The following is a 24,194-nucleotide window of genomic DNA, read 5'->3' as shown; positions in this document are numbered from 1 at the left end:
GAACTCCCTGCATAGTGACAGTATTCAGTGACTAACCTGTCATTCTATTCGCTCAGTAACCACTGAACATTTAAACTGGTGCTGCTGCTTTCACAGTGAACTACCTATTACCCTTCTTTCCTTACGTTGCAACAAAATCATTATTGATTCCTTATGATTTACAAATGCCAAGTATAGGAAAGCTGGCATAGCTAGAAATAAACAAAGAATTGCCCTTGATCACCACTTCAAAAAGCTGGGTTTAAGAAAACCTTTTCTATATACAATTCCTCAAATGATGTGATCTCTTTTTCCTTGTATTTATTTGAGTAAACATAGACTAAAATTAAGAAAATAAATACTGTTAATAATCACCACTCACTTGCCACATATTATATGTCAAATACTTCATAAAAATGATTCCTTATTTTCACAATGACCCCAAAAGGTACATATCCCCATTTAACAAATGAGGGAGCAGAGTGTCAAAAAGATTAGGAATGGCCTCAAGTCACTGTGAGGAATGATCAGGCCAGTATTTGAACTCAGGTATGTAGATGCCATATCTTTATACTCTGCCTCAAAATTATTCTTGTCAGCATCTCCTTGGTGCTTTGAGAGATACTTGTTGTGACTGTAGGTTAAATGGCTTCAATGCCACGGGTTCTCAATCATGCATATAATGTTGCTCTGACAAGGCAGAAATAATAGAATTTTTCTTTTCCACAGACATTTCCTTCTCAATTGGGTATTCTTTGCTACATGCCATCATAATGACTCTCTAATATCTAGAAATATGGTTTTTTGATGTAAAATTTTCACATTTTTCCTATAGTGATTTTGATTCATTCCCATTTATGCCTTTAGTTGCTTTTGAACAGCTAAGTGTTATTTGATGCATCTTACCAGAAAGTAAGATTTACTATAAAGCATATAAATAAGATAGGGATTATTAATTTATTTTTTAAAATAATTTTGAGGTCACTTTTTTGATCAGAAGTCAAAAGATAATAAAATATTCAAAGTGTGATGAACAACTCATTACTCTTTAGTGAGAAATTAGAAACTTGTCCATTCCTGGGCTAACAGTGTGAAATTAAGTAATCATTTGAGTTTCTACAATGAATTGCCCTACAGGTATACATGATATCAATTATACATTGTGTCCTAACTAAACATCCTCACTTCAAGAGGAATTGTGACAGTCACAGTCTTGTCAGCCTCTCTCTTTTTCTCCCCCGTGGTCACCTCCTGATTCAGGACCCTGAAGGGATCCAAGCCGTGTGATGTTGTTCTGTTCCCTAGGTGACTCTGGATGGCCATGACATTCGCTCTCTTAACATCCAATGGCTGAGAGATCAGATTGGGGTAGTGGAACAAGAGCCAGTTCTGTTCTCTACCACTATTGCAGAAAATATTCGCTATGGCAGGAAAGAGGCGACAATGGAAGACATAATCCGAGCTGCCAAGGAGGCCAACGCCTACAATTTCATCATGACCCTGCCGCAGGTACCCTAGCTTCATATTCCAGAAGGAAACCCAGGAGTCAGAAAGAAAAAATTACACAATAGTACACACTTTAAAAACTTTGAATTCCAGATCATTAAATTCTTTATGCACTTTTTCTTTCTCCTCCTCCTCCTCCTCCTCTTCCTCCTCCACATCCTCCTCCTCCTCCTCCATATCCTCCTCCTCCATATCCTCTTCCTCCTCCTCCTCCTCCTCCTCCTCCTCCTCCTCCTCCTCCTCCTCCTCCTCCTCTTCCTTCTCCTCCTCTTCCTCCTCCTCCTCCTCCTTTTTTAGATAGTGTCTCATTAAGTTGCCCAGGCTGGCCTCAAGCTTGTGATCCTCCTGCCTCGGCCTCCTGAGGAGCTGAGATTACAGGCATGCCTAGAGTGAATTATTAAATTCCCAAGGTCATATTTTTGTCTTATGTGTGGAAATGTACCATAAGTTTTCCCTTCTATCTGAAAACACATTGTTTACATATTTAAAATCTGCCAAGCTGGGAAACTTTCTTCTGAAAATCACTCTTTGCTATAGATACAATTTCCATATATTAAGCACCCATCTAAAAAAAGGCTAAATTTGTCATATGATATTACTTGTACAGTGCTTTCTTGATGTCTACAACTGTTATTATTTAGTTTTCTTGTACTTAGCTTAAATATTGTGTCCTTGGAACTGCTTCTCACATATTCAAAAACAATTCCTCATACAGCTTCACTCTACACTTCATTCTACTACTACAAAGACCACCTCCATATTATTATATTTATATGGATTTTGCCACAGATGATCTGCTAAGTCAAAGGAGGATTAATAATAGTTGGCACCTGTATAGAGCTTGCTACATTCCAGGCACTTTTCTAAGGACTTCACATCTATTCACTCATTTAAACCCCCACATTCATCTGGTCAGATGGCAACTATTATTCCCATCTGTAGAAGAGAGAACTGAGATTCTAATAGGTGAATAACTTGTTCAGAATTATACAAGTAATCAGGAGAAACAAGATGGATAGCAGATGGTCTGGTTCCAGAGTCAGTGATCTTGAACACTTCCTGATTGATCTTCTGAATTACCTTTATGAATAAAATTGCAGATATGCACGTTTTAGCTTCATGACCAAAGAGGAAAAAGCTACACCACTATCAAACCCAACTTCTCCACTTAACAGCTTTAGAATTTCGATAAGTTTATATTTTATGCCCAGCATTTCCTTATTCACCAGTTGAGGAGAACCACAGTACCTGCCTCAGAACCACTCAAGTGGTAGGTGCACAACTCATGTTGGCTACTACTAGGCAAGATAAGAAAGACTACTTATGTTCCCATTAACAATAGGCATGGGCACGCTCAGTAACCACTTGATGTGGTTTGCCGTTTCATTCACAATATAAAGACAGCTTTAGTATTATGTTTTGCTGGGTTGCCTAATTAGAGAAAGGAGACAAGGACTTGTTTTCACTTTGACTGAAAACATTTATTTGAAGTTGAGCTGCAGAAGAATATTTACACGGCTCAATGCACCTGGGGATAAGAGCATAAATCAATTTCTTTATCTCTTGCACAGATATTGATTAGTTAATTACCTGTTTGGGGAAGGGACGTTTCTTTTATTAGTAAAAGTTAGACCTGTGAAAATTCATACTTGAGGAAGCAGTTAGAAGAGACCTCGTGCAGAAACCAAACCACCGAGCTCTTCTCCCTCATGACTGATGTCACTTTTTTTTCCTAGCAATTTGACACCCTTGTAGGAGAAGGAGGAGGCCAGATGAGTGGTGGCCAGAAACAAAGGATAGCCATTGCCAGAGCCCTTATCCGAAACCCCAAGATCCTCCTTTTGGACATGGCTACCTCAGCCTTGGACAACGAGAGTGAGGCTGTGGTACAAAAATCACTGAATAAGGTTTGTGTGAGTTTACTTTACAAGGCTAAGGGGTCCACATATCCTGTGTGATCCTTCAGAAAATATTAGCTGACTACAATCTTTCTCATCTTGATAAAATAGTTAGGATTTGGTTCCAAAGGATGCACATGTAAAATTTAAACTCTTGTTGAGATCTTACATGATTTTTAAAATTCCCTCCCCCTTTTAAAGCTATTGATTAATAGCAGCAATCAGACCAAAGCATGATGGGATTTATGGCTACAAGAAGCTGTGTTGGCCTTTTCTGGTGTCTGCACAGCCAGTTTAAGGACATTCTTGGGAACCAAGGCTCTGACTTACTTGTGGATTCTGGGACGATCCAAAGATCAAAGCCTACCTTGTCTTACAGTCATGTTTCACCGTGCACTGTATATTCTTGCAGATCCAACACAAGCAAACAACTGTGTCAGTGGCCCATCGTCTATCCACCATCAGATTTGCAGACGTCATCATTGGTTTTGAATGTGGCACAGTTGTGGAAAGAGGCACCCATGAAGAACTGTTAGAAAGGAAAGGCGTTTACTTCACTCTAGTGACTTTGCAAAATCAAGGAAATCAAGACCTTCAGGAAAAGGATGCGAAGGGCAAGTGGTGTTTTCCTTTCACTTGCACGTTAAGTTAGTTCATATTTCCGGGGCTTGATTTTCTGTGCATGTTAATACACACATCTGATTTGTTCTCCCAAAAGTCCTGGCAGGCATTATATAAATGATAAAGGAAACCACTGAAGTTCAAGAGGTTAGTTGTTTGATCAAATCATAGAGCCAAAGCCAAGTCTTCTAGTTTTTAATTCCATCCCTTTTCTTTACACTTTGCAGAAAGGAGAGCCCCTCCTGGAGTGTGTCCTGTATATCCTAGGTGTCTCATTCTTACTAGTAGAGTGAATTAGTCAATGAATAAAAGGTTGTATATATTTTTTCAAGCATAGATAGATGCTTTAGACCCTACTACACCTTCTCTCTATCAATCTGAATTTTCAGACATAGTGGTTGCCCAAGCTAGATTAACCAGCATTCTAAACTTTTTTCACCATTTCACGTTTAGACTTGTGAATGTGTCCGGGCGTGACTACTGCATACATGGACACCATGAGCTATTCTGAATAGACTTGAAACATTCGGTGGTTCTGTCATATTTTTGCTACTACTAGTGGGTTTCTCCCTAAAGTTGTTTTTATGATTTATGCTGAAAACATATCTATTTATACAGAAGTAATAGGCTAGCATGTGGTTCAAATTTTTGTTACAATGTGCTGGACAAGTTACAAGCTTTATTTTTTAAGAATAAAATTTTATAGACTATTTTGTCTTTACACATAGTAACTACATTTTAGGCAAATAGAATGATTCTATTTAAATATGGTCTGTTTACTGTATCTACTAAGGAGTGACTCATATTGTGTTACGTAGGAAAAGATGGAACTGAAGGTGACATGCTTGAGAAGAGCTTTAGCAGAGGGAGCTACCGGGATAGTTTAAGGTAAGCTCAAAGTGCATGGCTCATTTTAAAGTTTTCAAATATTCTTAGGAGCCTCAGGCAATATCTTAAGTATATCAAAGAAAGCAGACTCCCAGGTCTTACATAGCAAGAACTGCAGATGAATGTTTTGTTGCTGTATTGACATTTATGTCCATAATTCATAGCTTCTTCTGTCTAACTTCAGTTTCTCATCTTATTGAGGGTAGGATCCCCATGGAGGGCTGTCTGGATAAGATGTTGTTTACTAACTGGAGCAGTGGTGTATATCTGTAATTCCAGCTGTAGGAGTGGAGGAGGCAGGAGGATGGCATATTCCAAGCCAGCCTAGATGACTTAGACCTTATGGCAAAATATAAAATAAATAGGGCTGGGGATGTCGTTCAGTGGAGAGCACTACTAAGTACAGTCCTCACTACAGCACACACACACACACACACACACACACACACGTCATTTATAGAATTTAGGGGATTTAACAAAAATCACTGTTTACTTTTTTTTCACTAAAGCTAACTGTGGTGTGAACCACTGTCTTATATAAAGGTCATGTTCTTACTGTTAACTCCATTCTTTAACCTACTGAGGTACAATTGAATTAAAACATTGCTGCTCCCAGAGTAACCCAATTGAAAACAAATCATTCGTTAACTAGATGAAGTAAAAATGTATGTTTTTAGCTTTTAAATCGTTTTTCTAAATGAGCTATTTATTTTTCTCTGGATCAACATATGAGCAGGCACATGTTTTTTGGAGTATGCTATTAGCAAGACTATAAATTTTAGTCTTTCATCCTGGCCTATGAGTTTCACTAAAAAAAAAAAAAAAAAAATTCTCCCCTAATGTTAAAGATCTGTTTATTAAGAATTCTGCCCAGGAATATGTGTCTATAGTTATGAAAAAAATTAGGAGACTATTAGGTGATGGTTGAAAGCATCTCTCCCCACCACTGCCCTCACCACTTCCTGGACTAAGGCCGTGTTCTGAGAAGACTCAGTTACAGAACTTGCTCAATCAAGATGGCTCACTGTTTACTGAAAAGGAATTAAGATGAAGTAGCCAGCTAACAACTCAACATGGTCAGATTTATGCATTTTAATATTAAAAAATTTAATAATAAATATTAAATTAAAAGAATAACTCACTAAAAGGTATCATGCTTTATTTTCAACTGAAAATAGATATTTCAGGTATTAGTGTACTTTTGCTTTTTAAATCTAAATTCTCAGAAGTAGAATGGTTTATGTATTTTTTTTTTCTTTTCAGAACAAGCCTCCTATTTTTTTTAAAGAAATGCTAATTTTATTTAGTTTTTTGAACTTGGAAAATAACAAAGCAATAGCTTCAAGTTAATGTATAAAGTAAAACCTATGAAAGATACCAAAAATTTTAGGCAAGTTTTATAAACATCTGGCAGTAAGTTTAGTCATGATAAATGTTAAAATCATTAAAGTTATTAAAACCATAATCTAATGACATGAAGTAACTTCTTAAACACTGAGAATGACCATGCACTTCTGATTGCTAGAACAGTTAAAATGGAGGTGTATGTTATGGTTGTATCAATAAGAAAATAATTATTTTAAAATGAACAAAACTCTATTCATTATAAGTTATTTATTTACAGTTTATTGTTAGGAACAGATAACCATTTTAATATAAATATTTATTTGGCTATAATTTCTCACAAATTCTTCATTTTAATGACTAGCATGAGAAATTCAGAAATACTATCTATACACAGAGAGTAGCTATTAACCTCCTGCAGAGAGAAAGATTTATAAGTTTGAGTAAAAAGATCTGTTAAAAATATCTCATTGTATGTGCTGATTATTTTTTTTTTCTGTTCCAAGATAACTAAATGAAATGTTAATTGGTATTTTGGTTTTTGGCTTTAGTTTTTCAATGCCTGTGTTCCTCTTCAGTGATATATTTTAGGTTCAGGAACCATTTAATGGATAACAGCAAATAATTTTCTAAAAAATAACTGAGAGAGCATTTAGTCCCCAAATTAACATTTTTCTTCATTGTAAAAAGTGGTTCACTGCTTCTGAGATGGGGAAGAGCAGATGCTTTAGATTTCTGAAGGGGGGATGTCATAGATTCTGGTCTTGCTGGTAGATAAGTAGGGAACCAGATAGCAGGTAGCATAGGTGCCTAGCACCATTATAGCTCATGGTCTCATGACAGCTTATGTGAGACAGGTGGAACAGTTTAGGAAATGGCGGGGGGAGAGTCTTAAGAAATATAAATTGAAAATAGTAGAAACCCAAGGGTACAGGATATAGGTATTCCTATGTTCAGCACTGGGAGGTAGCCAATTACATCTTAACACCTCATCTGTCACCCATTTCTACCTTGGTGTTCATTGCATTGGGTTTGCATTATAGATCTATGACCTTAAGTCTTGTCCCTATCATGTACCTGATCTCCAGGTGACACAATCCTAGTCTTCACCTTCTGAAGAAGATTGTTTAACATTATCTATCTAATCCAAAGAAATAACTCTGGGGAGTTTCAGGACGGATAGGAAGGAATGGGAGTGTTCTAAGGCCAGTTGGAGGACAGGGAGGGGGGCGGGAGTGGTTTCATGTCTGGTCATAGAAGACTGAGCAAGAGTTTGAGTGTGCAAGAACAAGGAAGAGACAGGACTTCAAGTAAATGTACAGCATTGAGCCTAGGTGACTAACAGGATGACAGTGTCATTAACCGAACATGAGAACCAGTTAAAGTAATCAAGTTGGCATGTTACTGCTTTCTTAAGAAGCCTTGGTGAAGTTATAGGCACAGGCACACATTGGTATTTGCTTCAGTCTACTCTCTCCTGGGTACAAAATGATAGGGGTCAACATATGAATAGTTCCTTCTAGAGTGTTCTAAAGCAGTTGACACAGATCTCTCCATCTCCAACATTCTCCTAACACTACTACTTCAGATTAAACCTTCCAAAGTACATCTTTGATAATGTAACTTGCTTCCTTCCAACTCTTTGGCATTAACTGTATCAGTTAAGATTCTATTTGCAGATGACTGAATACCTAACCCAACTTGGTTCAACCTTTAAAGGGAAAGAATCAGCCGACATAACCAAATAGCCCAAGGACGCTTTCGTCTAAGGCTAGAACTTCAAGGATGTGTTCAGAATACATGGGTTTCCCTCTTTTCACTGTTGGCCTCACTTTTAGTTTTTAGAGTATCTCAACATAATTGCTAGCAGCTCCCAGTGCTTATAAGTTAATCTCGAAGAGAATGGGGACTCCCCCTTTCCAAGAATCTCAGGGGGAACAAAAGAGCCAATCACATCTTATGCTTGTCATGAATTAAATATACTTAACCAGTAACTCTCTGCATGCTTGTTTACACTGTCTTCTCTGTCAGAAATGCTCTTCCCTGTAGTCTACCAATAGCCAAACACTACTTAGCCACCCCTTGATTGAGACCTTTCTTGGTATCACCTGCCATATGTTTCTTTTCCTTTTGAATTTCCAAAATCTCTATGCAAAACTACTTTACCTCCCTTAGCCATATACTTCCTTATATCAAGCTTAGGTGAATGCATTGCTTTTCTATAGGATGAAAATTCCTTGAGGAAGAAGCCTGTGATTGACTAGTCTTTGTGTCTCCCCAGGATTGAGCATTGGTTTGCATGTTGTAGGTCCCAATAAGCTACTGTTGAATGAATAAATGCATGAATGAATACATTGAGCTAAATTATATTTCAGTAAGATTTGTGTTCATGCATTTCTGTGGGCTTGTATAGCTAGCTCAGAGACAATCTCACTGGGGGCCCTATTTCCTTCTATCAGCTCGCTCCTATCCTGGTAACTTTATACTAAACACCAGGAATACCAGAAAGGAAGGGAGGGAGAGAAAAGGGCCGGGGGAGAAAACAAACCCAAAACTCAGACCTGAACCAGAAAGAGGTAAAAGTGAGAGGCCATTGGGTTTGCTATGGCAGTGGTTAGCAGAACCATATGGGCTTGGAATGTGTTTGAGCCTTGGGCCTATTTTAGTGAACTGCTGGGACAAATGTGCTCCTCTTCACTTTCTCCATCCCTAGCTGCCTTCAAATCCAGGTCCAACAATTGCAAAGCTTGAATCCCAGAGCAATGAACCCAATTAGCTCTGACCTAAGAATAGCTCTGTCAAACCTAATCTGGAGCCTCCCTTCCCTGGTCTCCATGGGACCTACCAAACATTTTTGTTTATTTGACGCATGATGTAAATTTGAACACCAACTGAGTCTTGTTCCAGCCTGCCCATCATTTACACACTCTTCCATCTTTCTGTTTACAGAGCTTCTCTCCGGCAACGTTCCAAGTCTCAGCTTTCTCATCTGGTACATGAACCTACCTTAGCTGCTGTACATCATAAATCAACTTATGAAGATGAACAGGTCAGGCACCAATCACTCATGCAGGAACGGAAGCGATCTCTCCTGGGGGACCTCTGCATGCCCTTTAAACCTGAACGTATGTGGTTCATGAGGTCACACAAAGTAGGAGAACATTAGCGCCTGGTAAAAACTCTATTTTACACCATTTTAAAAAAGAAACACGGATTAGCTAATGAATTACTTTACAGAACACGTTAACTAAAACTGGGTTAGTTTTTAGATGAACCCTTCTGATAAACACAGGAAATATGTTTTGCAGATGTGCTTAGTAAATTATTTGCTTTATCTTGTGTTTTAAAGAATTTCCAAAAAAGAATTTCCAAAAGTTTTAAAGAATTTCCAAAGTTTAAAGAATTTCCAAAGTTTTAAAGAATTTCCAAAAAAGCCCCCCTTTTTTTTCTAAATTTTAAGAATTTTTTTAAGTTATAACAAAACTGGCAAAAGTATTCAATCAACTCTCCAAGTGGTACCTTTAGCTCCATAAATGAGGTCAGATCCTAGATATAATATTATTAAGATTAAGTTTAAGATTAGTGGAAACCTGTAAGCTAGAGATGTCAATCTCTAGGTGTCTTTTTCAGTGAAATTGCTAAACAAGGCAGAATGTACAGGAGAGCAAGTCAGAGACAGGTATTAGACATCTATACCTTCATCACAGCTATCTTTTAAGATAGGATTTAAACACTGATGGCCAGACACAGACATTTAGTAAGACTAGGCCTTATACAAGTCATCACAATTTTTGAATTACAGAGGTCCATTAGGTTTTATGGACATTTATTTATTTTAGACAATTCTATAATCATGTTTTAGGATACATTTAAAATAACAACATTGATTTTAACATAAATTCAAAACAGCCTGAAATTAAAGAAATAGAAGAGGAATCTGCACATATAGCAATAAAAAACTTTCCTCACAAGGATGAAGGTGTCCTGCTGTTGTGGACACTGTGTGACTTTCACATATGACCATCTGTCCTCCTCCAAGCCTTTCCTGGTCCCGGTACTCTAGCTTTCAATACTCCCCACACCCCCACCAGAAGTCCTTCATTGGAAATTTTTGATGGAAATGTCCTTATGGATCTTTCTTTGAAGTCAGGCTGATCTATTCCTTTGCTAAATTATAAGCTTCTTAAACTTAACGACTACATCTTATTTGTGTTTGAATGGCCTTACACACCTAGACTGATGCCTTGCACCAAGTCAGACATCCAGAGACTTTTCAACTGGAATGAAAAATTGAATTTCTACAGTAAAATGAAGCCCAAACTCTCATATTTATCAAAGCAAACAAGACAGGGAATATTTTAATTACAAGCACATCCATTATGCATGATGTAATTTCAAATTCTCTTCAATAAAATGCCAACATGTGCATCCATTAAGAAATAATTATAAACATGGGCTCTCAATGAAGAAATTTTGGCACTATTTATAACATGTCTATGAAAGATGGATTATCAAGGCTCTCTTTTGTTTTCATGCAATAATATTGAATGAATAGAGGTCTTAATATCTAGCAGAGTTGGTTTAAATAAATTCCAAAGAACACTCTTTGTTTGGAGCAACTGATGAATTGCAGTGAGAGAAAATACATTTTGCAAGCCTGGTTTCTTGCTGCATCCTGCTGTTAAAGATTCATGTCCTCATCTGGTTCTAGAAACAGCTATTTCATATATGTCCATGGCGCCATCACAAGTAACTCCAAGATGTATTAGACAAGAATAGGAGTTTAATAGAGCTTCAAGGAAGGACCAGAGACTAGGCCAGAATTTAAATGTAACAGTACTGAGCATATTCAATATTTATATTTCTTTCTAGTTTCTGGGTAAATGGTGAGAAAAGTGAGCGGAAGGAGGGAGAAAAGGAAGGGAAAGCTGACCTCCTGCTGTTACTGTTCAAGCTGGTGGATGGCACAGCACAGTCACAGAGGACCATCAGAGCCTAGGGAGAGATCTGGAGATCAGATGCCCAGAGTTCTTTTGATGTAGGAAAAGCTCCGAAGGGAGCCATCAAATGAAAGGGAATCTAAATCAAATATACAGATTCGTTTTAGGCTTGAGAGATTAAAAATTCCTTATTACATTCTACTCATCTACATTATAAGTTAGGAATAAAACAAAATCAATGAAATGTCGACCAGTGTAATTTTGCAAAGATGCTGCTTTATCTTCTCTCTGGTTAAAGGAGATGGAAAGGAAGAAGAAGAAGGAAAAAAAAAAAAAAGGTCAGGGAAGTCAATGTGATTGTGCTAATACTCCAAGAGGAAAATATCTGATATTAATAATACTTGTTTATAGGATAATTATATTAGAGTCCTGTATATTAAAGAATTAATTATTGTTAAGAGGAAACATTAGCTTTGAGATTAATAATATGTGTCTAATGGAATCTCTAATCTCAAGTAACATTGTATAAGTAAATGTTGCCCAGTTTCAGTATTTTAAAGTACTTTAATACTTAATTAAATTCTGCAAGCCCAAGAATCGATGAACTCTTTTCTTTTTCCCGTTTTGGTAGAGGGACCCTCACCTTACCATCTGTAGGTGGGGAGATGTTCTGTGAGGCTGAAGGCCTTCTTATAGAAAGCAGTCAACTCCACCTTGTGGTCTCTTAGAGCATTGACTAAACCCTTGGAAGAGATGGTTTTATGTCAGTGTTTCAGACCCTAAGTAGGGTTACTCACCGGGAGTCTCATAGTTAGTTGGTAACAGAGCAAAGCCATTCTTCCTCACTCTCCAAGTGGTACCTTTAGCTTCATAAATGACGTCAGATCCTAGATATAATATTGTTAAGATTAAGTTTAAGATTAGTGGAAACCTGTGAGATAGAGATGTCAATCTCTGATATTTAGATATCTTTTTCAGTGAAATTGCAAAGCAAGGCAGTATGTATAGGAGAGCAAGTCAGAGACAGATATTAGACATCTATATCTTCATTGCAGCTATCTTTTAAGATAGGATTTAAACACCAGTGGACAGACATGGACCCATAAAAATCACTATCGGTATCTATTCATTTGGACACCTTGCCCCTTTGTCATAACTTTACTATTTCTTCCCATCAGATCTTCAAGGTGTTATCCAGACAGGAAACCTCTATTGATGGGAATGAAAAAACCAGTGTAACAAAGAGTAAAAAGCAGGACCCAAAATTCAAGTAGGAAGTTACCTTTCCCCTTGGAGCACAACGGAGATGTTTAGAAGGAAGCTGGGAGGAGCCCACTGTTTAGCATTGTACCACCTACGAAGTACATGAGCAATCAGTAATTTTAAATAAATGTTTAGTCGCATGTATACAGGATGGGCATAAGAGCTGCATTCATCTTTTCATCCAATAAACACTGATTGCACATTTATTGTGTGCTTGGTATTGTGTTGGGGATGGAAAGATGAACAAGAGCTGCTGTTCCTCTGCCTACCATGAGTTACTGACAGGGACTTTACATGTGATAGAAAAAAATAAGTGCTGTACAGCTTTCTAGTGCTACAGTAGAGGAACAAGCTGTGCAGGGAGGAAACATAAATTTCATAATTTTACTACTCTGAGTTACTTATTTGCCATTAATTTGTTCATTTCTCTTTATATTTAGTTTTTACCAAGCACAAGTAAAATATTTCTTTTCTTTTCTTTTGAAACCAGGGATTGAATTCAGGGGCACTCAACCACTGAGCCATGTCTCCAGCCCTATTTTGTATTTTATTTAGAGACAGGGTCTCACTGAGTTGCTTAGTACCTTGGCATTGCTGAGGCTGGCTTTGAACTTGCAATCCTCCTGTTTCAGCCTCCGGAGCCACTGGGATTACAGGCATGTGCCATTGCTCCCAGCTAAAATATTTCTTTATAGAATAATATTTATTATATTTATAGTTATATTTCTCCACTGTTCAGCTAGTGGTATCAAATAAAATTCAATCAAAAATCTATTATTGTGCTGGGCATGGCGACACATGCTTGTAATCCCATCTACTTGAGAGGCTGAGGCAAGAGGATCACAAGATGAAGACCAGCCTGGGTAACTTAGTAAGGGCATCTCAAAATAAAAAAAAAAATAGAAAGGGCTGGGGGTACAGTGATACAATGCTCCTGGGTTCAATCCCCAATATTTAAAAAAAAGCCCATTATCTGTGGATTGATTTTCTAGTTTTGCATCATTCAGTCTTGACAGCTGCATTTGGTATGTGTTGGTGGGGGGATTCGGAAATAGTTTTCTTTAAAGTCAAAATTTTTTTTAGCATGGGGGACAACAAAATTATTCAAATAAACTACTTTGTGTTTCTTGTTAGTTTATCTTGGAATGAAAACTACTAGGCAAAAAGTTATCATATTGCTTTTAAATATTCTAGGTATTATTGATTTGGGTTGGGGATAACTTTGGGTATCAGAAAGTCAGGACAGTTTTCATCTTGTCAGGTTGTGGGTGGACCACCCTGTGGGGCAGTGGTTTCAGGAAGTACTAGGTTTAATGTCACTAGGGAGCAGGCCAAATTTAGTAAGTATTGGGGCATCTTCACAAGTTTGGAAGCATACCCTGAAGCCCAGCTGACATATCCAAAAGGTACACTTGTGGATACCTTGATTTCTAGACATTTAGTGATGAGAGGAGTTCTGGAGATTATATATAGTCACAAGCCTCACAATCTGAGCTGTGGCCATCAGAACAACCAGAAGAATATTTTTAAAGCACAGATTCACACCTAAGACCTACTAAATTGGAATTCTGGTGATAAGACCCATAAATTTGTGTTTTTAATCATCAATCCTCATGAGTCTATAAACATCCAGATCTGGACACCAGCCACTGTCCAGAACTGTAAAATGGCTGATCTTTTGCTCTACTGCAAACTATCTGGTTGGCCTGATAAAATTTTTTAAATGTTGGCAGAATACATTAGAGGCCTGAGACAAAGTTAAAGGACTTAAATTACAGTGGCCATAGTTCAGCGTTTTTTGCAAGGGCTCCCTAGCTCCACCCCTAGTTTCCACAAGGTGGCGCAAAGAGAGCCAGATGATACCAGCAAGTGGACTCTTACAATGAAGAGATGGGCTTACTGCTTGGGGTGAAGTCACTCTCTCTGTCTCCCAAGGTTGTTTGCTATACAAACAGCCTTGAAAATTAATCTAAAACAAAACGTAGTCAGTGCCTCTGCTCACCAGACATGCAGAAATACGAGAGACCCAGAAATGTTGTTTCCCCAGAACAGCTCTCTCATTTTAAGGGGGAGGTAACTGAGGCTCAGAGAACTAAGGTGCTTGGTGATATGCTCCATTCGTGTCATGTGGGGCTTGTTCAAGAACCCCATTCTTTCTGCCTGTTCTACTCATGATTTCCCAGGCAACTTATTTTCCTCTCTGACCTTGGTGGCCTACAGTTAGTAAGCTGTCAGAAATGAAATAATTGAGCGTGAGGATTTGCCACATGAGTGAATAGCAATGACAAAGTACAAATGATGAAGGCAGCTGAGAGAGAACTTGACATGGAGGTAATGACAAATTCGTCACCGGCCTGAGCTGCCTTCCTTCATCCTATTTGGCTTACAAATATAACGAATGGACATGACACCAGCCTTTCACATAAATTGTATTGGTAACATGGTCTTTGACTTTGTAAGCAAAGGGAAAGTTTTCGAAGATAGTTGCTGTTATCTGTTCCTGATATTCAGCTATCTAACGGGGTAAATTGCTGTGTATTAGTGTTTAAGTATGTTTTATAGAAAAAGTTTTAAGAAATCAATACAAATCTATTTAAGCCACCTAGAATCCTTTCTCAGTGTAATACATTTATTACCTTTCACATGGTAATACATTTAACAAACTGCTGAATAAAATGGGCCTAAAGAATTGAGTAATATTGCTAGCAAGGAAAAATGATAGACAAAACAATAGGGTTTTATATATAATATTTGCCTTTGAGAGGATAACAATTTACTAGCTCTGTCACTTTAATAGCAACTAAAATGATCAGAATAGGGAAGTGCTAATTTTCACTCCTTTCTAAAAAAAAATGCAATTTAGAAATCCCAATGGAGTATCACTTACTTTGGGGCAATAATTAAGGAAAAACTCATTGAAAGCAAGTAAATGATAGCTACTGACACCACTTAAAAATGGTTTAAATTGGGGCTGGAACTGGGACTCAGTGGTAGAGCATTTGCCTAGCATGTGTGAGGCACTGGATTTGATTTTCAGCACCACATATAAATAAAATAAAGGTCCACTGACAATTAAACAAACAAAAAACTATTTAAATCATCTTGTTTCAGATATCCTGGCCCATCTCAGAGCTTTAGCCAGTTATTAGGTTACAGAACCTTGACATTTATGACAAGCATATCTTGAAATTTTCTCAAGTCCTCCATGTGGAAATACACCACAGCAAAGGTTTTTCTAATTAGGAGTCATTATTCTCAAAGAGCCAACCTATTTAAAAGAGTTAATACATGGTCGATTATGAATTGAGAACTATAAATGCAGCATCAAGATGTTCAATCCCATCTAAGCAAGTCACAAGCATTCCTCCAAAAATAATAAACCACTGCATCTCATAGATCTTTGAAGTCTCTCATAACCAATCAAATCATGACTCTCAAATTCATGAATGCCACAGGGTCACGTGTATAGTAAAAGAGAATATGCAAAGCATCCATGTATACATCTGGATCACTAATGTAACCCTTTCTCCCCTCAAGAACAAGAGCATTCTTATGGAAGAAGAAGTTACGCCCGCCCCAGTTAGAAGGATCATGAAATTCAATGCTCCAGAATGGCCCTATATGCTGGCAGGGTCCCTGGGTGCAGCTGTTAATGGGGCAATCACACCCCTCTATGCCCTTCTATTCAGCCAGGTTGTTGGGGTAAGTAAGCACCTGAGAGACTTTATTCTCTTCATACCTTCTGCTTTTTAAAAAAATCAATGGCTATTCTCATCTTTGGTAGTTGGGCTCTTTGTTCTAACATAAAAAATGAAAAGTTCACTGAGTCTGTCACACAGAAGGTTAGAGGCTGAAGCTGAAAGCTCTTGTCTAGGCCAGCAAGGCACTCACTCACACATCATGTCTGTAAAAAAAAAAAATGGCACTGTCACTGTAGACTTAGAATTGGAAGAGGGAAACTTACCTGTGTGCAAACCAGATCAGAGTGCAAAGCAGATTTTCGAATAATACAAAATGATTTCAGGCAATTTTAAATCTTGCTGAACAGCTGAGGTACAAAGTTTGACTTACAATAGCAGGTGTTAGTGTGAAATTCTCCGTTCTCCTACTGATTGCATTGAAATGGGGAAATGGGGGAAGAGGTAAGAAAAGCAAAAATGAAGTAAAATAAGGCAGGAATGAAGAATATGTTTATTTCAATCAATCACTTCCTAAGAGTTTTGATATTCTCCATCTGATTTTATTGCTATAATAATAACTACAGATATGTATGTAATAGGCACTAACTAAGCACTTGTTGTATAATAGTTCACTTACGTTTCCTAAGAACCATCTGAGGTAAGGATTGTTATTATTCCCGTTTTATAAAGGAGCAAACCAAGACTTAGTGAATTTGGGATAGCAAGTGGTAGATCTGGGAGTCAAATCCAGCCAGTGTGACTGTAGAATCAGATTCTGATAAGATATTATTGCAAAATTAGTTATTTGCAAATCAAAATGATGTTATATTTCTTAGTTGATATACCTTTCTCTGTCTGTCTGTCTGTCTCTCTCTCTCATCCTGTGAGGTCAACAGAGGAGAAAACCTAGAACCTAAAGAATATAATTAACTTAGTCAAGGTGGCACAGCCAAAGGATTTGCCAGTATGCTACATTATCTGAGCTTAGCATGTGATAAAAGCTTACATTTTAGTTCCCTCCTCTACATCTCTCTCTTGTCACCTCTCTGATAAATGTTCTGACTGTAAAGTGTTCCTGTAGGCCTGTTGTACAGGAAGACTTGGATGATCCACAAAAAAAAATCAAGGCCAGTGTGGCTCCAACAGCCACCATTTTAATTTTCAAATTGTCCCCTTATGATAAATGAGGAAATTGTGCTACTTTCAGGGAGGTAGGAAACTGGAAACACGGGACTTTCAAATCTGGTTAATTCAATTTCTGGTTTGTGGTGTTGAAAATATTTCAAGCAATGAATTTAAATTCCTTAATTTTCTAGTAAATACAGTATGCATTATAAAGAAATGCTCTTTTACTTACTCAACAGTTATTGATTGATGGTCTCCCTGAGACACCGTGCTAGGGATTCAAGAATGCCCGGTCAGTTAGAATTCTTCAGTGGGGGTTTCCGTCCTTGCTGCTGCTGCTACTCCTCCTCCTCTTTCTTTTTTTTCTTCTTCTTCTTCTTCTTGAATGAACCTAGAGGCATTCAACCACTGAGCCACATCCCTAGCTCTTTTTTTTAATTTTTAATTTTGAGACAGAGTCTTGCTAAGTTGCTTAAGGCTTCACTAAGTTGCTGAGGTTGGCTTTGAACCTCTGATCCTCCTGCCTCAGCTTCCCAGGCTGCTGGGATTACAGACATGTGCCATGGCACCTGGCTGAGTTTTCAGTACTTGAGGAAGGTGAACATTAAACAGAAAAACCCATTCATCATTTTGACAAGTATTTATTGGTCATTTGCTCTTTGTTGTATGCTATTGCTGGTATTGGGGATAAGGTGGACTAGAAATATCAGGACCTCTCTCTGCCTGTCCCCAGCAAAACTGTCATTCTAGCCATGAGAGGCTCTGAAAATGAATCCCACTGAGCACTGTGCAGCAGGTATAGATGGATAGCGTATAAGGCCTTGCACTCCTAGGCTCAAGAGATCCTCCTGCTTCAGCCTCCCCAGTAACTGGGACTACAGGTTCCACTATCTGTATGTGCCACCGTGCCTGGTTCTAATGTTTGCTTTCTAAAAGAAACCCATAATATCGGTTTTCCCCCCTGATTATCTCTTTCTTTTACAAAAGCAGAGGAAAGAATATATTAATTTATCTTCATCCAAACCATGTATATGAGCTGCCATGGAAGGAGTCCTGAAATCCCTGTCAGGAGACCTTTCCTCTGAAACTGGCTCTGCTAGTTACTCACCACAACCTGGATGCTATGCTGTTATTTCCTGCTACTTCTATAGACCTTAGTTTCCTTAACTCTAAAATGAAGGATTGATGAAGTTGATCTTTAAGTTATCTTTCAGCTCTACTGGTTATGAAATGGTAAAGTCAGGAAAAAGAAAAAAAAAGACAGTTCAGCTATAACTTCTACCCTTTTTGAACTCCCATGTGGTCATTGGTGGAGAGAATATTCTCTGTGACTCTTCTGGTCACAATCAGAAATCCTAGGATAGACTTAGACCTAAAAATTGAGCTTTTCACTTAAGGGCTGCAGGATCAGCAAAGCAGAATCTAGTTGGTGAAATACGAAGTTGGCTTATCATTAATGCTCTCAGAGGATTATATTTACTAAGAGAAAGATGCTAAACCAACTATTGTCTTTCCTCTCCTATAAAGAAGAAGGCTCCTATTTGTCTCTGAGCATAATTATCACATATTCACCAGTAATCTCATGATGCTTTCTTCTCACAGGGTATAATCATGAATCTTATTTTAATTGTTCTATTTTTATTCTGACATACCTAAAAGGCACAATATTCACATGTGGTATGTTGAAACCACACGCTGGGACATGGGCCCAGCATGTGATTGGGCCTTATTAGGAAACCAGTTGCTAATCTAGCCAACCTTCAATATATACATAAGGCATAGTTCATCTGTTCCACTTCTCCTGTGTCTATTTGAGTTGGAAATTGTGCCAAATGCTCTAACCACAGCAATTTGGATATAGCATGCTGGGAAGAAGCATGAACTTAGGAGTCAGCCAGCTCTGGATTTGTTATAGGCCTCTGCTCTGTACTATGTGTACACATTTTGGCAAGAGACTTATCCTTGATGAGACTTAGTTTCTTCATATGTAACATGAGGCAAGAAACCTAAGGCCTCAGTGGGTTGTTTGGAAATTTTAAAGAAATTCCAATTAAAGTTAAAGTAGGTTAAGTCACACACTTGACATCTGGCACATAGCAAGAGTTTAATGAACGTTCATTTTCTCCTTAAGCAGATTTACCCTTTCAAAAATGGCAGATACATGTGCTGAACTCCTGCTAGTCTAAGAGCAGAGTAATCTACAAATGAGTAGCCCTTGGGCTGCATCTCAACATTAAAAATGTGCAAAGAACTCATGGAGCACAATTTTGTAGAAAAAAGATTATGGCTAGATCAGATACTCAATCTCAAACCAAACAATTGTGTGTGTGTGTGTGTGTGTGTGTGTGTGTCTGTGTGTGTGTGTGTGTGGTAACACTGAGAAAGTGGAGAATACCATGAGCTTAAAGAACAGGCATTTCCTTATTCAAGAGTAACCCCTAGCTATATGAACTCAGGTAAGTCACTTGATGTTTTGGGCTTTAGATTTCTGTTGTTAATAAGACTCATAAAAGCTGCTTTGAATTCTAGAGTCCATGGCTATGGTAGGTGATCTTTGGGGTAATGGAGATTGTGGCATTGCAATTTCAGGGCATTTGTGTAATGATTTTAAAAACCAAAGTAAAATATAGCTTTACATTTCTGCATTTTTAAACTCTGTAAACTTGTGAGTCATGTTATACTGGGAAGAATTACTGTGGTATCTTCCAAACCCATTTTCTGCCTGTGTTAACTAGAAACTTTGTTTTAGAACTAGTAAAAATCTCATTAACCTATTGCACCCCCCACACCCACACACATCACTTTGGAATTTGAGATATTTTGAACAGATTGCTTTTGCTTTACAAAAAAAGGGTTAATAGAATAATAATGGGAAAAAATGATTAATAGAATAATAGACATTGTTTTTACCAACATCTATTTAGCATGTAGTATGCATTTACTGAATAATTATTCAATCTATGGTTTCCTTTGAGCAACTGTTTATTAGCACTGTTTGAGTGACTCAAACTACTTCAGAACAATAGGTAGGGATTTATGGAACATCCCTCTAATGCATATTTTTCCTGAACTCACAGTTCCCTTTTCACTTCAATCCTTTTCATTTCAAGGCAATGTCATTGGAATATATTCTTTTAATATTTTTATTGTGATTGTTTGCTTCTCAATAAGTTATTTGAGTAATGTCCGTAAATTCATCCCATATTTATGAATGTCATTTACTAAGCCATTATAGACTTAATCCCCCTCACAATTCCCATAGCTTTTTGGATAGAGGTGTTTTTAGCTTCCTGTGATTTAGAGGCAAAACGTCAGTCTTAGATATAGATTTTTTTTTCTTTTCTAAGTCAATTCTATTCAATCCTTTGATAGCCAGTTGCTTTTTTGTGTGCTGGGGATTGAACTCAGGGCCTTGTGCATGCAAGGCAAACACTCCACCAACTAAGGTCTATCCCCAACCCAACCATTGGCTTTTTTAATGGTATGAAATATTTAAACTTCATTTAATATGAAACACATACATGTACCTATAACCAATAGTTTATATTTGTGAACTAGTTTATATGTATAAAACTAATAGCAGGCAAGATACCTCAGTGTGAAAATCAACTTTTTTACATTTTAGTATTTGAACAAGATGGAGGTTCAAATAATTTTGAGTTTCCCCCCAGATTAATATTCCTAAATTCTCAGGGATTTCCCTCCCTCCTTCCCTGACTTTTTTTCTTCCTTTCTTCTCCCTTCCCTCTTTTACTTCTCTCTCCCTTTCTTCTCTTTCTGCCTTATTACTTGAAGGACTTAGATGATCACATCATCTTTTTTTCAATCTATGTCAGACAAAAACCAACATAACTGCTTAAGTCAGGCAAAGAAACAACGCAAAAATTCTGTAATTTTCACCATTGATTTTCATTGATCAGGCATTCTGCCTCACAAGGGATTAACATTTAATGTTCATAGCTAACTTCGGTTTAATTACTAGTACTTTAAAGTAAAACCATTTTTAAAGTTTTTTTTTTTTAAGTGCCTTTAGGTTCATAGCAGAATTAGGAAAGTATGACAATTTCCCATATACCCCCTCCCCTTTCCCATGATCAGCACTCTCTACCAGCATGGTACATTCCTTACATTCATGAAGCTGCACTGACACTTCACGATCACCCAAAGAACCTAGAATACGTTAAGGTTCACTCTTAGTGTACGTTGTATGGGTTTGGACAAATGAATAGACACCTGTAGAGAGAAATTTTGTTTAAGCATATTTGAATGTATTTGTTGTTGTTTGTAATAAAAAAGTTTTCTCTCTTGCTTATTATCTTCCGAAGAATTTTTCAATTCCTGATAAAGAGCAACAAAAGTCAAACATTGACGGGATATGCCTACTTTTTGTAGGACTAGGCTGTATATCTGTTGTCACCCAATTTCTGCAGGTAAGGAATTTTATTTTACATTAAATGATTTAGCTGTTTCATCTCTTTTCATGTTAAAGTATCACTGAAGACTCCTTTATATTTTAGGGATACACCTTTGCTAAATCTGGAGAGCTCCTCACAAAAAGGCTACGTAAATTTGGTTTCAAGGCAATGTTAGGGCAAGACATTGGCTGGTTTGATGATCTCAGAAATAGTCCTGGAACACTGGCAACAAGACTTGCTACAGATGCTTCCCAAGTTCAAGGGGTAAGCTATTTGGGTCTCTTAGTCTGTTTGGGCTGCTATGAACAAATATCTTAAACTGGGTAATTTATAAATAATGGAATTATTTCTTGCAGTTTGGTAGGTTGGGTAGTTTATGATCCCATCACTAGCAGACTCAGTGTCTGATGAGGGCTTATTCTCTCTGATTCAAATATGACAGCTTCATGTTCCATTTTCATGTGATACAAGATCAAAGGGACTAGGATGCTCCCTGCAGCTTCTTCTGTAGTGGCATGAATCTTGTCCATGGAGAATATTTTATGACTGTACATCATTTATTTCTGCTCTAATCTTTATTATTTCTTTCCTTATACTAATTTGGGTTATGGTTTGTTCTTGCTATTCTAAGACCTTAGGATTCGTCATTGGGTTGTTTATTTGAAATCTATCTTTTTTTTTCTTTCTTTTTGATTGTTTGTTTGTTTTTTATGTAGGCACTCTTAAAGTTGCTTTTGCTGAATCCTACAGATTTTGGTAGTTTTGTTTTTATTTTTATTTTTTTGTTATAAGGGACTTTTAGGTTTCCCTTTGACATCCTTAGTGACCTACTTGTTTGTTCAAAGTATGTTGTTCAGTCTCCATGTATTTGTATAATTTCTAAAGTTTCCTTTGATTTATAGTTTCATTCCATGGTGATCATGAAAGATACAAGATATGATTTCTTATTAAAAGTTTTTTCTTGACCTAATATAAGATCTATTCTAGAGAAAGTTCCATGTGCTGATGAAAAGAATGTGAATTCTGCAGGTGTTGGATGGAATGTTCTGTAAATGTCTAAGTCCGTTTGATTTAGAGTGTAGTTTAATTCTGAGGTTTCTTTGTTGACTTTTTTGTCTAGATCATCTCTGCATTGGCAAAATTGAGGTATTGAAATCCCCCAATATTATTATATAGGTCTATCTCTCCCTGTAGGTTTAATAGTGTTTGTTTTATAAAGATATTAGGTGCATATAGATTTATAATTATTGTATTTTCTTCCTTTGATCATTATGGAGTAACCTTTTTGTCTCTTCTTACTCTTTTTGTCATAAAGTCCATTTTGTCAGATATAAATTCCATTTTCTTGGAATAGCGTCTTTAATCCTTTTACTCTCAGTTTGTGTATGTCTTTATGGTTGAGATGAGTTTCTTGAAGGTAGTATATTTTTTGGGTCTTGTTTTTTAATCCACTCTGCCAGTCTGTATTTCTTTTATAATTAATTTATATTGGTGCACTATAAATATACATAATAGTGGGATTCATTAGGATAAATTCATACATGCATGTAACTTAATTTGGTCAGTTTCTTTCCCCAGTACCTTCCCTTTTCCTTCTTTCCTCCTTCCCACTTTTATCCTTACTCTACTTGTCTCCTTCTATTTTCATAAAATTTCTCTCCTCACTTTTCTCTCTTCCCCTTTTATCTGTAGTTTTCAAGTATGAGGGGGAAAGATATGATCTTTGGCTTTCTGAATCTAGTCTAATTTATTTTTTCTACTTAACAGATATACATATGTTTTGGCACCTTTATTAAGTATCAGATGACTATATCTGTGTGAGTTTGTCTCTGTGTTTTCTATTCTATTCCATTGGTCTATGCATCTGATTTTATACTAGTACCATGATATTTCCGTTGCTACAGCTCAGCAGTATAATTTAAAATTGGGTATTGTGATGCTTCCAGCTTTGCTTTTCCCGCTTAGAATTAATCTGGCTATTCTGGGTCTTTTATTCTTCCACATGAAATTTTAGGACTTTTTGTCTATTTCTGTGAAGAATGTCATTGGAATTTTGATGGTGATTGCATTGGATCTGTAATCTGTAGATTGTTTTTTGGTAACAGGGCCATTTTAACAATATTAATTCCATCTATCCATTAATGTGGGAGATCTTTCTGTCTTCTAGTGTCTTCTTCAACTTCTTTCTTCAGTGTTATATAATTCTCATTGTAGAGGTCTTCCAGCTTAGATTTTTTTCTAAGCATTTTATATTTTTTGATGCCATTTTAAATGGAATTGTTTTCCTAATACCTTTTTCAGTGGATTGATTAGTGGTGTATAGAAAAGCTATTGATTTTTCTTTTTTTTTACTTTATTAAAGCTTTTTATTATCTCTAGTAATCTTTTTTAAATTAATTTTTTATTTATATATCAGAGTGGAATGCATTACAATTCTTATTACACATATAGAGCACAATTTTTCATATTTTTAATTGTATACAAAATATATTCACACCAATCTGTGTCTTCATACATGTACTTTGGATAATAATG

General features: G+C 37.0%; 1 protein-coding gene across 1 annotated transcript in view; it reads left to right on the top strand.

The window, feature by feature from the left end:
• Positions 1–24,194, top strand: part of Abcb11 (ATP binding cassette subfamily B member 11) — an 89,935-nt gene that overhangs the window by 46,991 nt on the left and 18,750 nt on the right. Inside the window, exons 15-22 of the mRNA XM_078017538.1 lie at positions 1,285–1,488; positions 3,222–3,392; positions 3,796–3,997; positions 4,823–4,892; positions 9,186–9,285; positions 15,977–16,141; positions 21,570–21,674; positions 21,762–21,923. Coding sequence (XP_077873664.1) covers positions 1,285–1,488; positions 3,222–3,392; positions 3,796–3,997; positions 4,823–4,892; positions 9,186–9,285; positions 15,977–16,141; positions 21,570–21,674; positions 21,762–21,923 — 1,179 coding nt within the window. The remainder of the gene's footprint in view (positions 1–1,284; positions 1,489–3,221; positions 3,393–3,795; positions 3,998–4,822; positions 4,893–9,185; positions 9,286–15,976; positions 16,142–21,569; positions 21,675–21,761; positions 21,924–24,194) is intronic.

Source organism: Ictidomys tridecemlineatus, chromosome 7, assembly GCF_052094955.1.
Source record: "Ictidomys tridecemlineatus isolate mIctTri1 chromosome 7, mIctTri1.hap1, whole genome shotgun sequence".
NCBI lineage: Eukaryota > Metazoa > Chordata > Mammalia > Rodentia > Sciuridae > Ictidomys > Ictidomys tridecemlineatus.
Note: the sequence above shows the minus strand (reverse complement) of the source record. Positions and strands in the feature narration are given on the sequence as shown.